Below are 16787 nucleotides of genomic sequence, written 5' to 3' on the forward strand. Positions count from 1 at the left end.
GACGTTGCAGAGCTCCGTTGCAGGAACATGGCGTTGCGGAGCAGAGCTGCTGCCTGACACTTCAGGACTATTGAGCAATTATTTCTGACAAACACATTCATTACAATGGTGGTTAAGTATATTTACCGTAACGTGGTTGCTCGAGAAAGGTAATAGACCGTTTCTATTTTTCATGGACAATGAAACGGCATTCTGTAAGGCTTTGACAGCTCACGTTAGCCTGCTAACGTCGTTGCTATCCTAGCCGGAGCCGCTAGTGTTGAGCTAGGCTAGTGTTGAGCTAGGCTAGTGTTGAGCTAGGCTAGTGTTGAGCTAGGCTAGTGTTGAGCTAGGCTAGTGTTGAGCTAGGCTGGTGTTGAGCTGGGCTAGTGTTGAGCTAGGCTAGTGTTGAGCTAGGCTAGTGTTGAGCTAGGCTGGTGTTGAGCTAGGCTAGTGTTGAGCTAGGCTAGTGTTGAGCTAGGCTAGTGTTGAGCTAGGCTAGTGTTGAGCTAGGCTAGTGTTGAGCTGGGCTAGTGTTGAGCTGGGCTAGTGTTGAGCTAGGCTAGTGTTGAGCTAGGCTAGTGTTGAGCTAGGCTAGTGTTGCAGAACAGGCGGAATAACATGTTTCAGCCACGGGCGTTGTTGGTTAGCCTGTGGACATAGATAACTACCCGATTAACTTATCATCAATGAATCTCGTATTTTATTTGGTTTGTTAGCGTTTAGTATACATTTTGGACGAGTCTAGTGAGCCAGTTAGCTTGGCTAGAGAGGATGGAGAACGGTCATGGATTTGTTTTGTTGCTGGCAACTGGGATCCTACAGTCGGCGTTGCTGCTGGGCGAAGGCGCCCCGCTTCCGTACCCGGACGCAGCAGGTGAGCTACCCACCGGTCCGTCACCCAGTCAACGGTGGGATGAAATGCCATCGCTTTGCTCGCTAATCGTGTTTATTTCAGACCAATGTAATTGTGATCGCCTTAACTGGCTGATGGATTGCGTGACAACCAGCTAGCTAGTGTAGCCATGTCAGCTAACTGGCTAGTGCCATGCTAGTAGGCACAATCAAGCTAACTTAAGCTAGCTGACAACACAGCAACAACAGTTGTAGCCAGCTATGTTTCGGTAGCTGCCACTTTACATGTAGGTAGCCAACTACCAGGCATACTCATATTAGTAAAGTAGTCCTATCCTAACTGGCCGGATTGAACCCCAGCTGGTGTCTGTCTGGTCAAAGGTGGTGAGTGCCCCTCCTGTCCCAGAGTCCCATGACAGTCATTAACTAGTTAAACTGTTGCCATGTGAAAACACATCAGCTTTGTTTCGTTGTTTTGTGTAAACCAGGTTCCAATTTGTATCGTCATAACACTGAAACAGACGTCCTATAGACTTACTGGCCCTGGTCCTGGTCCTGGCCCTGGCCCTGGCATAACAATATGCTATTTTATTGTATTTGCTCAGATGTTTTTTTTTTTTTGGACTGAGAGTGAATAGTTAGTGAGAAAGAGATGACCCTTTGGCACTGTCGCAGGAGGAAGGGCAGAAACCTCTGGTGCAGTTCAGTCATTTGCTCATAAAAACATGTCACGTGGGCTAGCCCTGTCTTTACTGCTTTTTCATGTTACATTGAAGTCATTTAGCTTTTACCCAAAGCCACTTACAATAAGTACTTTTGTCTCAATAGGTGACTCAACTGTACATCAGTCATCGCAGGTAAAACCTTCCATAAGAGTGCCATCGGCAGTCACAGGGCTGGAGAAAGGAAGACAGCTTTTGTCTTTTGATTCCAAGTTCTGGTAATGGAGGGTGTTAGGGGGTGCAGAGGTTGGAGGAGGATGAGAGGAGGAGAGGAGAGGGGGATGGATAGAGGGTGTTAGGGGGTCAGGGGGTCGATAGGTCTGAGGAGGATGAGGAGGAGGAGAGGAGAGGGGGATGGATAGAGGGTGTTAGGGGGTCAGGGGGTCGATAGGTCTGAGGAGGAGGAGGAGGAGAGGAGAGGGGGATGGATAGAGGGTGGACAGGTCTGAGGAGGAGGAGGAGAGGAGAGGGGGATGGATAGAGGGTGTTAGGGGGTGGACAGGTCTGAGGAGGAGGAGAGGAGAGGGGGATGGATAGAGGGTGTTAGGGGGTCGATAGGTCTGAGGAGGAGGAGAGGAGAGGGGGATGGATAGAGGGTGTTAGGGGGTGCAGAGGCCTGAGGAGGAGGAGAGGAGAGGGGGATGGATAGAGGGTGTTAGGGGGTGCAGAGGCCTGAGGAGGAGGAGGATGGATAGAGGGTGTTAGGGGGTGCAGAGGCCTGAGGAGGAGGAGCCCAGGTGTTAGGGGGTGCAGAGGCCTGAGGAGGAGGAGCCCAGGTGTGAGGAGGAGGAGCCCAGGTGTGAGGAGGAGGAGCCCAGGTGTGCCCTGGGCTGTGATACTTAGAACATGCCCTCTAATGTAGTCCCACACAGGAAGTGTTGATTGGATCACGCTCCTCGTTCCGTCCTGGTAGGACAAGCAGCATCCCTTCATTGATCACGCTCCTCGTTCCGTCCTGGTAGTACAAGCAGCATCCCTTCATTGATCACGCTCCTCGTTCCGTCCTGGTAGGACAAGCAGCATCCCTTCATTGATCCTGCAGAGCGCCCCAGGAGGCAGCCTGCTGGCTGCACAGAGAGCAGGGTGACTCTCTGACATGGACAGGCGTGCCTGGAAATAATCAGACCTGTGGTGGCACAGGCTCTTGGTTCTGTGCATTGTTCCATTGGTTGTAACGTTGTTTCTCTGTGATTTAAGAAACCAACAGTTTAGTGCTTGTTCTTGGTGCTGTAGGCTAGCCTGCTTGTTCTTGGTGCTGTAGGCTAGCCTGCTTGTTGTGGTGCTGTAGGCTAGCCTGCTTGTTGTGGTGCTGTAGGCTAGCCTGCTTGTTCTTGGTGCTGTAGGCTAGCCTGCTTGTTGTGGTGCTGTAGGCTAGCCTGCTTGTTGTGGTGCTGTAGGCTAGCCTGCTTGTTGTGGTGCTGTAGGCTAGCCTGCTTGTTGTGGTGCTGTAGGCTAGCCTGCTTGTTGTGGTGCTGTAGGCTAGCTTGCTTGTTCTTGGTGCTATAAGCTAGCCTGCTTGTTGTGGTGCTGTAGGCTAGCCTGCTTGTTCTTGGTGCTATAAGCTAGCTTGCTTGTTCTTGGTGCTATAAGCTAGCTTGCTTGTTCTTGGTGCTGTAGGCTAGCCTGCTTGTTGTGGTGCTGTAGGCTAGCCTGCTTGTTCTTGGTGCTATAAGCTAGCTTGCTTGTTCTTGGTGCTGTAGGCTAGCCTGCTTGTTGTGGTGCTGTAGGCTAGCCTGCTTGTTCTTGGTGCTATAAGCTAGCTTGCTTGTTCTTGGTGCTATAAGCTAGCTTGCTTGTTCTTGGTGCTATAAGCTAGCCTGCTTGTTGTGGTGCTGTAGGCTAGCCTGCTTATTGTGGTACTACAGGCTAGCCTGCTTATTGTGGTACTACAGGCTAGCCTGCTTGTTGTGGTGCTTTAGGCTAGCCTGCTTGTTGTGGTGCTGTAGGCTAGCCTGCTTGTTGTGGTGCTGTAGGCTAGCCTGCTTGTTGTGGTGCTTTAGGCTAGCCTGCTTGTTGTTGTACTACAGGCTAGCCTGCTTGTTGTGGTGCTGTAGGCTAGCCTGCTTGTTGTTGTACTACAGGCTAGCCTGCTTGTTGTGGTGCTTTAGGCTAGCCTGCTTGTTGTTGTACTACAGGCTAGCCTGCTTGTTGTGGTGCTGTAGGCTAGCCTGCTTGTAGCGCTTTAGGCTAGCCTGCTTATTGTGGTACTACAGGCTAGCCTGCTTATTGTGGTACTACAGGCTAGCCTGCTTATTGTGGTACTACAGGCTAGCCTGCTTGTTGTGGTACTACAGGCTAGCCTGCTTGTTGCGGTGCTATAAGCTAGCCTGCTTGTTGTGATTCAAGATTCTTTATTTGTCACGTGCATACAAGTATACAGTGAAATGCAAAAGTGACAGTGCCACAGAGTAGTGCAACAATAAGTTTAAAAATAGAATAGGTACTATTGTGGTACTATAGGCTAGCCTGCTTGTTGCGAATGCGTTGATGACGTAACAGCAGGAGACACAACAGAATAATGGCCTCTCTGTTTTAAACTCTGCATCGCCTCTGTCTCTCTGAGAGCAGGCTACTACAGGCTGTCTCTCTGAGAGCAGAGGGATCTGTGACAGTGAGAAGCTGAGCATAGGCTACGCCTCCACACGGGAGACGTGATGAATGGTGTGCATACAAGTGGTGGTTGGTAATATGTGACCTTACACAGAGTCCGCTGCTATCAGTGCAAGTGAATGAGTTACAGCTCGTTGATGTTTGATTTGTTATGTTGTACAGTTCCCACGGTTGAGTGGGCGTCTAATGCTGGGCAGAGACTTTTGCCTTTGCTGACGCCTCTTGTATACAGAGCGACCACTAAAAGGAGCATGAGCATTTAGGCTCCCACATTTCACACTTTACGAAACAAGAACAAATCATACACTTTAACTCGTCCAGTACCGAGGGTGAAAAACTCGCCCAAATTGTCAACACTCTAGACTACCAAGGGGGACTTCATTCACCAAACATTACGACGCTTCATTTTTACAGCCGATCAAGGTGTTGTTGCTAGGTAAACACCACATAGAACACTTGGAACACTCTAGGTGTGGTGAGCGTTCTGGAACACTCTAGGTGTGGTGAGCGTTCTGGAACACTCTAGGTGTGGTGAGCGTTCTGGAATGCTTTGGCAGTTTGGAGCAGCCGTGCACTCCAGCGCAGCAGAAGGGTTCCGTTCTGCAGCTGAACCGGTTGCTCTGTCAGAAGGGTTAAGATTCTGCAGCTGAACCGGTTGCTCTGTCAGAAGGGTTAAGATTCTGCAGCTGAACCGGTTGCTCTGTCAGAAGGGTTAGATTCTGCAGCTGAACCAGTTGCTCTGTCAGAAGGGTTAGATTCTGCAGCTGAACCGGTTGCTCTGTCAGAAGGGTTAGATTCTGCAGCTGAACCGGTTGCTCTGTCAGAAGGGTTAGATTCTGCAGCTGAACTGGTTGCTCTGTCAGAAGGGTTAGATTCTGCAGCTGAACTAGTTGCTCTGTCAGAAGGGTTAGATTCTGCAGCTGAACCGGTTGCTCTGTCAGAAGGGTTAGATTCTGCAGCTGAACCGGTCAGAAGGACTCTCTCCCCGCCCTGTAATGCAGCCGGACTTGCTGTGGCCTTCCACCCTGCTGGGCACTGATTCACTGACCGTCACCCTGGGGCCGCAAGGGGGCCGCTGCCTTTACAATTATCCTCTCCCCCGGTTTCTGGAGCAAAAGGCCTAGTGCTTTTAATGACCACAAGCCTCTTGCCGAGCTCGCGAAAACTCTCTGCGGTGTTTTTAATTTCCAGAGCTGCTTAATTTCATCCTGTTGTGCTTTGGCTTGTTGTTTTTTCGCGGTCACAGTGAATTACACCGAGGTGGCCAGGCTTTTTATATTTTTAGCTGCGTTGCCATGGTTCCTGCATTGCTAGCATCTTGTGTTGTCCATTTCGGTTCCTAAGGGGTCAGTTTGTAAACGCTAGCCTGATATTGAGTCAGTCAGCGGTGTTTTGGCTCTCCCATTAGGCTGGCTGGTCTGACAGGGAGCTTCACCTGCACTGTCAGTGGTTGAGTCATCATGGGCCTGGGAGTCTGCCAGATTGGTGAACTCCACCTCATCGCCGCCTCCCTGCTTGCAACACTCTTGTCTGTTTCCCCATTCATCACATTTCCAGCCACAGGTCTTGGCCTAATGCTCCAGTAACACAGGTTTTTACAAATCATTTTTTATTCTTCAGTTCTTCAGTTGGACAGAGGCAGTAGAGAAAAACAGGAAAGTAAGGAGGAGAGGGTATGTCAGCAGGCCACGGGCCGGATTCGATGGGCCTGTGTGTGCACTGTTGGCTGCGGTGCTGGACCACTGGACAACCCCAGGCCATGGGACTGGTACCAGACCACTGGACAACCCCAGGCCATGGGACTGGTACCAGACCACTGGAATACCCCAGGCCACCCAAATCATTAAAAAAAGCGTTGTGCATGATGATATGTGCGATCTGGTTATGATGATATCAGCACTTACAGAGGGAGCAGTGTGTTATTTGTTATGAAGACAGGCCTCATCCATTGGGAGTAGAATACACTGGATACTGCCACCTACAGGGGGTTTGGTGTTCATCACCTTGCGTAGCCCACAACAAGGGAGGCCATCCCTGCCTGGATGCATGTATTGCCATGTCCTCAGTGTAGGAATCCAACTTTCCACTGCCTTGCCCTTTCTTAGGAGTACAACTGAACAGTCATTGATTCAGGTGTGGCCTGGCCAACGCCTGTACCTGGAGACTTATGTTCCATCACAACCCTAACACACCTGAAGCAGCATGGTATGTATGGTTGACCATGCATCATTTATTTGGTATGTTGCTGAAAGCCCTATTGGACTAATTATCACATAAAAACCAGACCCAAACTAAACTGCTCATCACATTAGAGATATGACGATCAGATGCAGAAGCAGGATGCCATTTGATAGGCGACACCTTGAGGTTTTGTGTGGATATGCTCAGATCATAGTTCAGAATAACATACTACACATGACAAGGAGATAAAGTCATCAGTAATCAAATGAATAATCAAATTAAAACAGAATTTGGGCCCATATGTGGGCCTGTCCAGCGTAAGATGTTAAATGAATAGGGGGGCCATGAAAGGCTCTATGACTTCATTCTGTATTGTATTGTAGATTTAACTACAACAGTAGGCCTCTGCCATTGCCCTTTTAAAAAGGTTTTGTTTACATCCCATTAAATGTCATTACCGCTTTTAAGAAAAGTGTTTTCCAAAAGCTGGTGTTCTCCAGCCGTCGTACCCTTGCAGACAACAGTAGACCTATCAGCTCACATTAAATGCTTCCATTTGATTTCAGGTTAAAAAGTAAACGGTTAAACTGATAACTGAGCTTTTTTTTAAAAAACATTTTTACATTTTTAGCTCAGCTCTTTTTTCCACAACTTGTCATCTGCACACAGTAAAATATTATTTACCAACAATGCATTTCACCAGTTAACATGGCTAGCTCCTACCCATGACATTCTAGCTAACTTGTGCGTCGTCCTGTTCCAATCAGCTGCAGGACGCAGGTTTGTTTACTCTCGTGAAGAGAGCGGAATTGACCACTTTGATAAATGTAGTCTTTGGGAGGGGGAGGGCTGGAATGAACCATTACTGGAAACTACAGTGGTTGGCAACCAGAAAGTACAGGAGGTATTCTAACAGGATGCTTTTCACAGTGCATTTTAGGATGTTTTTGTAAATGAAATATTACTGCGTATAGCCAAAATATCTTAGTGGATCAAACTGTGTCACAACAGGTTAGATTGAAAAGCGAATCACTGATATCAATATACATACATACAATATACATATCCACTGAACATGTGAAATTCTCATTTGGCGTAGCACAAGTAACTGCAAATAAAATAAATAAATGTGCTCTATTTATAGATAGATCATTTCTGGTCACTCTTGAGATGTTTGTCTAATCATCATTAAGAGCATCTTTTTGCCATTGTTTTTGCCAAGGAATTCTGTAAAAAATATGGCTGATATATTGGTTATCTGTGATTTTGCCCCCCATAAATCAGCATCAGACCCAAAAATCCAGTATCAGTCGGTCTCTCATTTCTGCCCCTGTATCTGTGATTTCGGGGGCATTATTAAGTGTCTTGCAGCCCCTGTGTATTTCCGACACTGCATGTCCCCCTCACCAACCCAAACCGCCGAGCGCAGGCTTGGCGAATCCTGTGAAAATGGGTCAGCCCCTCCTCTACCGTGAACAAAGATCACTGAAATATGCAGGGATGAGGAATAAGAGCTGGCAGCTCCCTGTGTATGGGCTCCCAGAACCAGTTGAATCATTTGGTGGGGCCTTGCCAAGTCATAACATAAACCCATGACTCCGGTAAGGACCAACGGAGGGAGAGTTGATCCCACACGGTGCTGCCCGGCCAGCCCGACTGGGCCCCTCACAGGACCCCTCTCTGGGCCCCTAACAGGACCCCTCTCTGGGCCCCTCACAGGACCCCTCTCTGGGTCCCTCACAGGACCCCTCTCTGGGCCCCTCACAGGACCCCTCTCTGGGTCCCTCACAGGACCCCTCTCTGGGCCACTCACAGGACCCCTCTCTGGGCCACTCACAGGACCCCTCTCTGGGCCCCTCACAGGACCCCTCTCTGGGCCCCTCTCAGTCACACACCACAGGGCTAGGAAGCCCCGGGGACTTGGCACTGCCTGGAACCCCCGGGAGCATGCCTGGTTGCACTGTAGACGTGTGACACACAAACGGCTTGGCAGGAGGGACGTTGGCAACCAATCAAATGAGGCATTTGAGAGGGAATATTTGTGTTAAGATGCAACCGATTGGGGCCCTTGAATGTCTTAATCACTTAATCTGTGAACCAGTAAAGGAGGCAATGGTTCGGGGACAAAATCTCTTGACACATTAAACGGGGAGAGAGAGAGATGTCGTGTCCTGGTTTATCATTAGCCTCGACGCCGTGGTTTAAGGTGGAGGCCAGTCAACTGCTGCCCCTGCGTCTCGTAAGAAACAACGCTTCGTGCCCAGTTTCACCCGTCTCCCTCTGCTGCTGTAGTACCTCTCTATCAGGTGGGGAAACACTGTTGTGACACATTTAGATTCAAAGCAACATCACCAGGCCACTGTATGACGGATGCCACTGAATCTTTAATCTCCCCGCTCATGAATTTTTCACTGCAGTCTCTGGAAGCTTCCTTATGGGGCCGTCTTTACCACCGTGCCGCTGGGTTATATAAGACGCTATACTGTAAGACGTATGAAAATACGCTGTGGAAAATCACTGTCGACAACACGGACTTGTGGTATTCTGCGGCTCTGCTGTATGAGTCAGACGGGACCGGGCCGAGTAGCACCAGCAGTGCTGTCTGTCTCGTCTGATCTCTGTGACCTGGATGGGTGGGAGAGGAGGCTGTCTCGTTGAGTTGATGTGCCAGAAGAGCTCCAACCCGTGCCGCACGCGATGCCCACTTTGGGAGAGGCATGGCAGAGACGTTGCCCAGGTGTAGGACCACAGATGCTTCTCTACAATGCGGCTTGCTTAGTTGCTTTCCCTGGCAGCTGCGGACGGAGGGAATTAAACCTTACGCTGACTAGCCTTCAGCAGTATAACTGCTCTTCAGTTTGCCTAACATGCAGAATCAAACCTTTACAAGTCAGTTTTGAATGCCTTTGATACGTGGCCTAATATCTTGTCCACATCTCTCCCTCCCTTTTCGCTGTGGAAGGAAACAGCCTTTTATAGCTGACATTGTTGCACATGCCAGGCCTTCTAAAAAAGTGAAGTTATGTAATTTCTTACAAAGCAAAGGAAAGCAGCTACTTCCTTGTTGTTTTGTTGTATACACAGACAGTGTTAGAGGTGAGGACGGCACACAGACAAAACAATGCCAGTGATTTGCTTAGGAGACGCCCCAGCGTCTGCCAGAACACTCTTTGCATGATCCTTTTTGCCTATGGTTTACATGTGTTGAGGTGAAGGGTTTGGATTCAAAAGAGACCTACAAGTGTAGGCTGCTACTCTCTCTACCACCAAGGGGATATTCAGGAGATGTTTACTTGAAAATCAACAAAGGAAAACAACAAACTATACAAGTCTTTGCGCAAGGACGACTAACAATTCCCCCCCAAAATACTAAAAATAACGTATTTATTTTCAGAACTACGCAGCTTCAAAATTCTATAAAAGAAAATCTTAAACTTCAGATCCAACTTCAGATTCAAATATGTCTGCAGAAAGAGTGGGGTGTTAGCTGTCATATAATACCTTGAGTTTGAAAATATCTAGTTTGGTTGTTGAGCTACAGTACAGAATGACTGTAACAGAATGACTAAATGGGTCCCCCACAGAAACACCTGATTTTTGGATTTGAATGTCATTCTGTACATGATGATGTAGCTAAAATAAGGAAACAAAGATAGAAATGTGCAATAGACGCCCTCATTAAGGTAATCATGTATTATTTTATCAACTTAACATTAAGAAGGGAAATATGAGAATGATATGGGATGATCATTCACAAAACACAGGAGACATAAATCAGCCTTTGAAACTCTTCATTTAATGATTTATAATCAATCACATTTGTTCTTAATGTATTTTTCCTCATTATTTATATATATATATATATATATATATATATATTAAAAAGGCTTTTTCTGCTAAAAAACAGAATTAGAACAAATTAAATGCAAGTAGGTCTAAGTCATGTGCAGACACACAGAGACACCGCCTCAAAACAAAAATGTTCTTTATTGTCTGCAACCGGTGGGAAGGATCCTAAGAGTCTCTATCTGTGTCAGTGCGCTCTTTAAATTAATGATGAAGACACATCCCGTGGCTGTCTTCTTGGTAGAAGTGTGCAACATGTATGTCATCATTCTCAATAGCGGTTATTTGCGCTACATACAGAGAGTGTCCTGCGTAAGTAATGGGACGGTGAAGCATAACCCCACCAGATGCTGGGTATCTTCTCTCTGGTGATCCTCTGCCAGGGCTGTACTGCAGCCATCTTCAGTTGTCGTTTGTTTTGAGGTATTTTTGCCTAAAACCTGATCCTCAGGAGATGAAATGCGTGTTCAATTGGAATTAAATCTGAAGATTGACTTGGCCAGTCAAGTGTGTTTTTGGTAACATAATGATCTGGAGACTGGGCAATGATTCTTATACTTGGAGAAGCCAAACAATTTTCTAGAAACTATAAAGTGTTCATATTAGTTGACAGGGGTCTATATTTGAACATTAATGAGGTCCCTCTAAACCCTCTAAAGATATTTTCTGGTTCTTAAACACACTTTCATAGCCTTTCCTTTTCCCTTATTATTATTATTATTATTATTATTATTATTATTATTAATGATGGAAGATGGTTGAGAAATGTATACTCACTTCATTTCCCAGAAATAAAGACTCTTAGCTTTCGCTTGGCACACAATTTGATAAGCTCTGATGAATTTCACATTTCGGGCTCGTGGCTCCTTTTCCACAGGACTGGCCTGATACTAATCAACCCATTCATTAGGACTGTCTTTGGGTCAGTTTCACCTCTGTGTGCACGCAGACAGCAATATTTTCAAAATGATGTCTGACACATCGACTCGTATCTAATGCTCCCCAAGGAGCTTCACTGATGGGTGTGTGGTCTGGTGGGAGGTCTGACCACAGAGATATACTAGGGTTACTATTGGCCGGGTCTGTGACCACAGAGATATACTATTGGCCGGGTCTGTGACCACAGAGAGACTCTAGGGTTACTATTGACTGGGTCTGTGACCACAGAGATATAGATATACTTCCTGCTAGGCTTCTCAAAACGGGACTCACTTCATTCCAAAGCTTCTAATTTGAATAATGAATAGGCGATACTAAGCCTTATTATTTAGATTAATCTCAAAAGTGGCAAACCTGGTTGTATTCACAGTCGCTCCTTGGGCCGCAAACCACAACTCCTAATTTGCATCCACCCGCCCCAGATAAGAGGATGCAACTGGAGGCGAGAAGAGAGTAGCCTACATGTGCATCTTAATAGTTCATTACGGTTCATCTCTCCTTGTTTCCGAATTCCTCTCTTTCGCACTGATCAGAAAAAAGAACCGGACAGGTAGAAACCAAACCCCTCTCCCCTCTCCTGCTTCTCACCTGACCTGTGTTTTTCAGACCATTGCGGACAGTAGGATACATTCAGGAGACGAAGCGATGAAGCCTCTCTAGGCGATTAGGATGAACCCTTCGTGTTTTGACCACGGGGGGAGTGTGTAACAGTGACTCATGGCCGGCGTAGCGTCTGACAGACAGCCGGCCCTCCCTAGGCCTGGATGGTCCACTGCAGGCCGGGATGAGATGAGGCAGGGGGCACCGGGCGGCGGTTTGTTGTGTAAGCATCAGCAACGTGGATGGAAGGATGGCGTGATGGCGTGACGGGGGGTCAGTCCGTGTTGATGGGGCTGTGGTGACAGAGTAGAGAGTGGGCAGAGGGAGAGAGCTGCTGTCAGCACTGACACCGGAAAAGCTGGCCCAGCAACCCTCCGCAGTTCCCCATCACTGAGTCGGCGGACAATCGGACAAATGGGTTTTTGGAAGGTTGCTGAAATGGTAGAAGACATTCCGTCTTGAGTGACCTTCTCTTGCTTCTCTTTCTTGGATTGGTAAAGAACGTGAGAGAAAAAACCTTGATTTGATTTGGTCAGAAATCATCACTCGACAACTTTCCCTTTTTTTTTTGGTTTAAAAAATAAATAAATAATACAATCCATTTCTCTCACGTAACGTTATAAACCGAACCGCTTGTGCACTTGCAATTCTACACCTGTCGTCTACCTCTCCCTGTGTCCTGTACTTTTGAGTGCACCTTGAGTTCTGAACGGCTCAGCATAATTGCCTCAGGGGGGGAGAACTAATATTGTTTGTCCTGTGTCTGTCTGTCTGGTTTCAGGGGAGACTGCGGGCGGTGCGTCCTTCTCTCCGCACGCCTCCCTGGCCGCATCGCTGACTGCGCTGGTCGCCATGGTGCTGCTGCTGGTGAACTGCGTGACCTGCTGTAAGGAACGTCAGATCAATTTCAAGGTGAGCGATTCTGAAGCACCGGCACGCAGACGTGAAGTCCGTCGCCCCGAGTTCACAGAACTTCAGAGAATGTTAATAAATCGGCAACAAACCATATTCTACCTTAACAGTAACGGTAATGTGATGAAGCTCTCGTGAAGGCCGCTTGCTGCCGAAACGTTGGTTACGTTAGATTATTAGATTAGATGATTAGATTAGATGAATAGATTATTAGATTAGATTATTGCATCGGAGTAAGAGTGTGCCATCTTCTTTTCTTTTAATGTAGAAAGAAAAGAAAACAAATATACTAGTACCAGTCAAAAGTTTGGACACACCTTGCCAAGAGTGTGCAAAGCTGTCATCAAAGCAAAAGGTGGCTACTTTGAAGAATCTAAAATATAAACCATATTCTGGTTTGTTTAACACTTTTTTGTTTACTACATAATTCCATATGTGTTCCTCCATAGTTTTGATGTCTTCAATATTAATCTACAATGTAGAAAATAATAAAAATAAAGAAAAGCCATTGAATGAGAAGGTGTGTCCAAACTTTTGACTGGTACTGTGTATAAATACCGTAAAGAGTTGCTGTGAGTTGTGGATTGGGCCTGACCAACCCAAGGAAGCCTGTGTTTGAAATGCCTTTCTCACCAGGAGTTTGAGGACAACTTTGAGGATGAGATCGACTTCACCCCCCCGGCCGAGGACACACCCTCCATGCAGTCCCCTGCGGAGGTGTACACCCTGGCTGTGCCCCCCGTGGCCCTGCCTGGCCCCCCCCACCTCCAGCCCCCTCCACCCCGCCCCTCAGGTCAGTCTCAACCCCCTTGGTTCAAATAGCTGTGTTTTTAAAAGAAATACAAAAAAATGTTTTACTAATTCAGTGCCGATGGGGAGTAAAGTTGCCCAAATGGTCAGCATTCTAGAACGCCACGGGTAACTTTATTCACCAAAAATGCATAAATGATGATGGTTCATTTTCTAGCCACAGCTTATTTTTCAAAACTTTTGCTAGCCTTAAACCATGGACTGTGTGGTCGGATGAGAGAAGGAATCAGTCAAAATGATCCATACCGTCAACGCTCGAGGCAGGATGTTATGTAAAGAACTGGCAACACAAGTTACGTAATGTATCTTTAAGACACCACCTCTTCTCTTAAGGTTACAGAATTACCCCCAGGTATACTGTCCCCAGCTGTTCCGGTACCGTATCAGGTGGAATGCAGCCTTGTGTTATCCACGTTCGCCTTCCTTGTTAGCTTTTTATCATGTAATTGGGTCAATGTCACGCGACCCTCCTTACAGGAGAACTACACGTCTGATGATCAGCCGCCCACTTATTTTACAGTCCCCTCACATGACCCTGGCAGGACCCAGCCTGTGCGACTGTCACCGAAGTAGTAAATCAGTTTTAACAGCCTGCCTTCCTGGGACGTTACTGTGGTGCTTGTTTCCTAGGCCTGGAACACCATTGGAACTGACACAGAACAGGGTGTGTTTTGCCCTGAGCAAGCCATTAACCGTTTAACCGTTTAGGCCTAGTGTTTTAGTCATGCTCCCGATGGGGTGTGTTATCTGCTTCTGGACCTTTGTGCTGTGCTGTGCCAGTTTTATAGCAGGGTTATAGTCCCCTTATCTCGTTTAGTGCCGAGGGCAAATAAGGTCGTCCAAATGGTCGACATTCTAGAGCGCCAAGGGTGATTTTATTCACCAAAAAATGCGTCAATTATGATGCCTCATTTTGTAGCCAATCAACGTGTTGTTGCTAGGTAAAACACCACATAAAACACTTGGCTCGTGTTCCGGAATTCTTTGGCAGTTGGTGAGTTAAAGGTGTGTGGACAGATGGCTCCCTCCCCAGGTCCCAGAGACACTGCCCACACAACCCGGGAGCCAATCACTAGTTTTGGTTCCTTTGGACATAAATATTAAGTGTTAATTAAGCCGCTTACTCAGTTGTTAAATGTTGAATGTTTGTGACTGAATCTCATACTCAAAGGAGAGAAGATAAGATGATTATCTCATGTTTCTCTCATGGTCCTTTCAAGAAAGAATGCAAATACATGACTGCTATAGCACAAAGACTGGCTCTGTGTCAGGAGTAGGTAAACGCCGGCGATTTGTATCATGTACGATTTACTACAAATACTTGACCAGATTATGTTTAATACACAAGCGTCAACCCCCATTACAGAAGCAGTTTCAGTAGACCACATGCATACCAGCATAGATTAGTTTCTGTTTCTCTTTCCTGGTCTGTGGAGCCTTTGATGTGAAGCCCAGCTCACTGAGTGGGCCTATAGCCCGGTGTTAAGTCCTCCTGTCACGCTTTGTTGATTTGATTATGTGGGTAAACACTGCAGAACTTTGGAGTCGGTTCAGTGTGCTTAGGTAAGGCACGTATTTCAGGGCTTTTGAACACATAAGACGTTTCTAAGTAGACCAGGCCCCTCCTGTAAGAGCAGAGGTTCGTCTTGGTTGTTTTTAGACGCCGTTTGCTCCTGTTTAGCAGGCGCGGCGCGGCATCGCGGGCTGGCGAATGTCGTTAAGTCAAGTCTCGTTTGTGTGTCATTACGTGGGAGTACATGAGGCAGAGCAGCTAACCCCTAACCCCTAACCCCAACCCCTAACCCCTAACCCTAACCCCTAACCCTAACCCCTAACCCCTAACCCTAACCCTACAACATCAACAGAATGTAACAAGGATCATAGGTCAAATATAAACGATAACAATAATAAAACTGTTAAAATAATAAAATAAATAATAAATAAATATATATATATCCTGAAAGACACCAATGGTGTTTAGACAACCGTCACCACTAGACCTGTACTGCCTTTGTCACTAAACTATCCCTCTCATCCCCCTCATCCCTCTCATCCCTCTCATCCCCCTCATCCCCCTCATACCCCTCATCCCCCTGATCCCTCTCATCCCCCTCACCTCTCTCATCCCCCTGATCCCTCTCATCCCTCTCATCCCCCTCATCCCTCTCATACCCCTCATCCCCCTGATCCCTCTCATCCCTCTCATCCCCCTCATCCCCCTCATCCCTCTCATCCCTCTCATCCCTCTCATCCCTCTCATCCCTCTCATCCCTCTCATCCCTCTCATCCCCCTCATCCCTCTCATCCCCCTCATCCCTCTCATCCCTCTCATCCCCCTCATCCCTCTCATCCCCCTCATCCCTCTCATCCCTCTCACCCCTCTCATCCCCCTGATCCCTCATCCCCCTGATCCCTCTCATCCCTCTCATCCCTCTCATCTCTCTCATCCCTCTCATCTCTCCAGAGATAAAAATAAATAAATAAATAAAAAACCTAACCAATTAGCCTCCACTTACACACCACCAAGGAACATGGATGCCGTGCCCTGGCCCACGGTGGCCGCGATGCTTTGGTCTGTCTCCATCATGCAGTGAACGAGAGCCCAGACCCTGTCACTCGCTGAACTCTGTGTTTTACCTTTGTTGGCCTAAACAGAGACCACCGCTGGCTCACAGATGGCCCGACACAGCCTCAGCTACATCCAGGAGATCGGCAATGGCTGGTTTGGCAAGGTAAGAGCCTTCTCAATGTATATAACCCTATAACCCTCTAACCCTGGGACGACCCTACCCTTAGACCTGACCCAACCCGAACCCTAACCTAACCCTGACCCTACCCTTAGCCCTGACCCAACCCGAACCCATACCCTAACCCGAACCGTACCCTAACCCTACCCTAACCCGAACCGTACCCTAACCCTAACCCTACCCTAACCCGAACCCTACCCTAACCCGAACCTGAACCGTACCCCTCAAGGTAAATAGTGTGAGTGGAGAATGGCAGGACGGTAAGGAGGAGGGAGGGTATGTCAGCCGGGCAGGGGCCGGATTCTAACCAATGCCGATTATTATATATCTTTTTTTTTTTATTGTATTTCCCTGCAATAGAATACAGTGTCGAGGATGGACCTACAAAACAGAGAGAAAGAAGCAGACAGCTGCTCACCTCATTTTTTATTTAACAGTCTGAACAGGACTGAATTAGCTCCAGCCTCCAGTGTGGTTCCCCTGCATCCTCCCTGCTCTGCCCCTGTCCTACACAGAGAGAGAACACGCACCACAGAGAGGGAACACGCACCACGGAGAGAGAACGAGGGGAAAGGCACTACAGAGA

The 16787-nt window shown here is 47.5% G+C and overlaps 1 protein-coding gene across 1 annotated transcript in view; it reads left to right on the forward strand.

Moving 5' to 3' along the window:
* Window positions 1–536: 536 nt before the first annotated feature.
* The window catches only part of lmtk2 (lemur tyrosine kinase 2), a 38814-nt gene continuing 22563 nt past the window's right edge, over window positions 537–16787 (forward strand). The window contains exons 1-4 of the mRNA XM_083677845.1: window positions 537–856; window positions 12514–12644; window positions 13281–13437; window positions 16110–16186. Coding sequence (XP_083533971.1) covers window positions 754–856; window positions 12514–12644; window positions 13281–13437; window positions 16110–16186 — 468 coding nt within the window. The 5' untranslated portion in view covers window positions 537–753. The remainder of the gene's footprint in view (window positions 857–12513; window positions 12645–13280; window positions 13438–16109; window positions 16187–16787) is intronic.

The sequence above is a fragment of the Argentina silus genome (assembly GCF_951799395.1).
Source record: "Argentina silus genome assembly, chromosome: 9".
Taxonomy (NCBI): domain Eukaryota; kingdom Metazoa; phylum Chordata; class Actinopteri; order Argentiniformes; family Argentinidae; genus Argentina; species Argentina silus.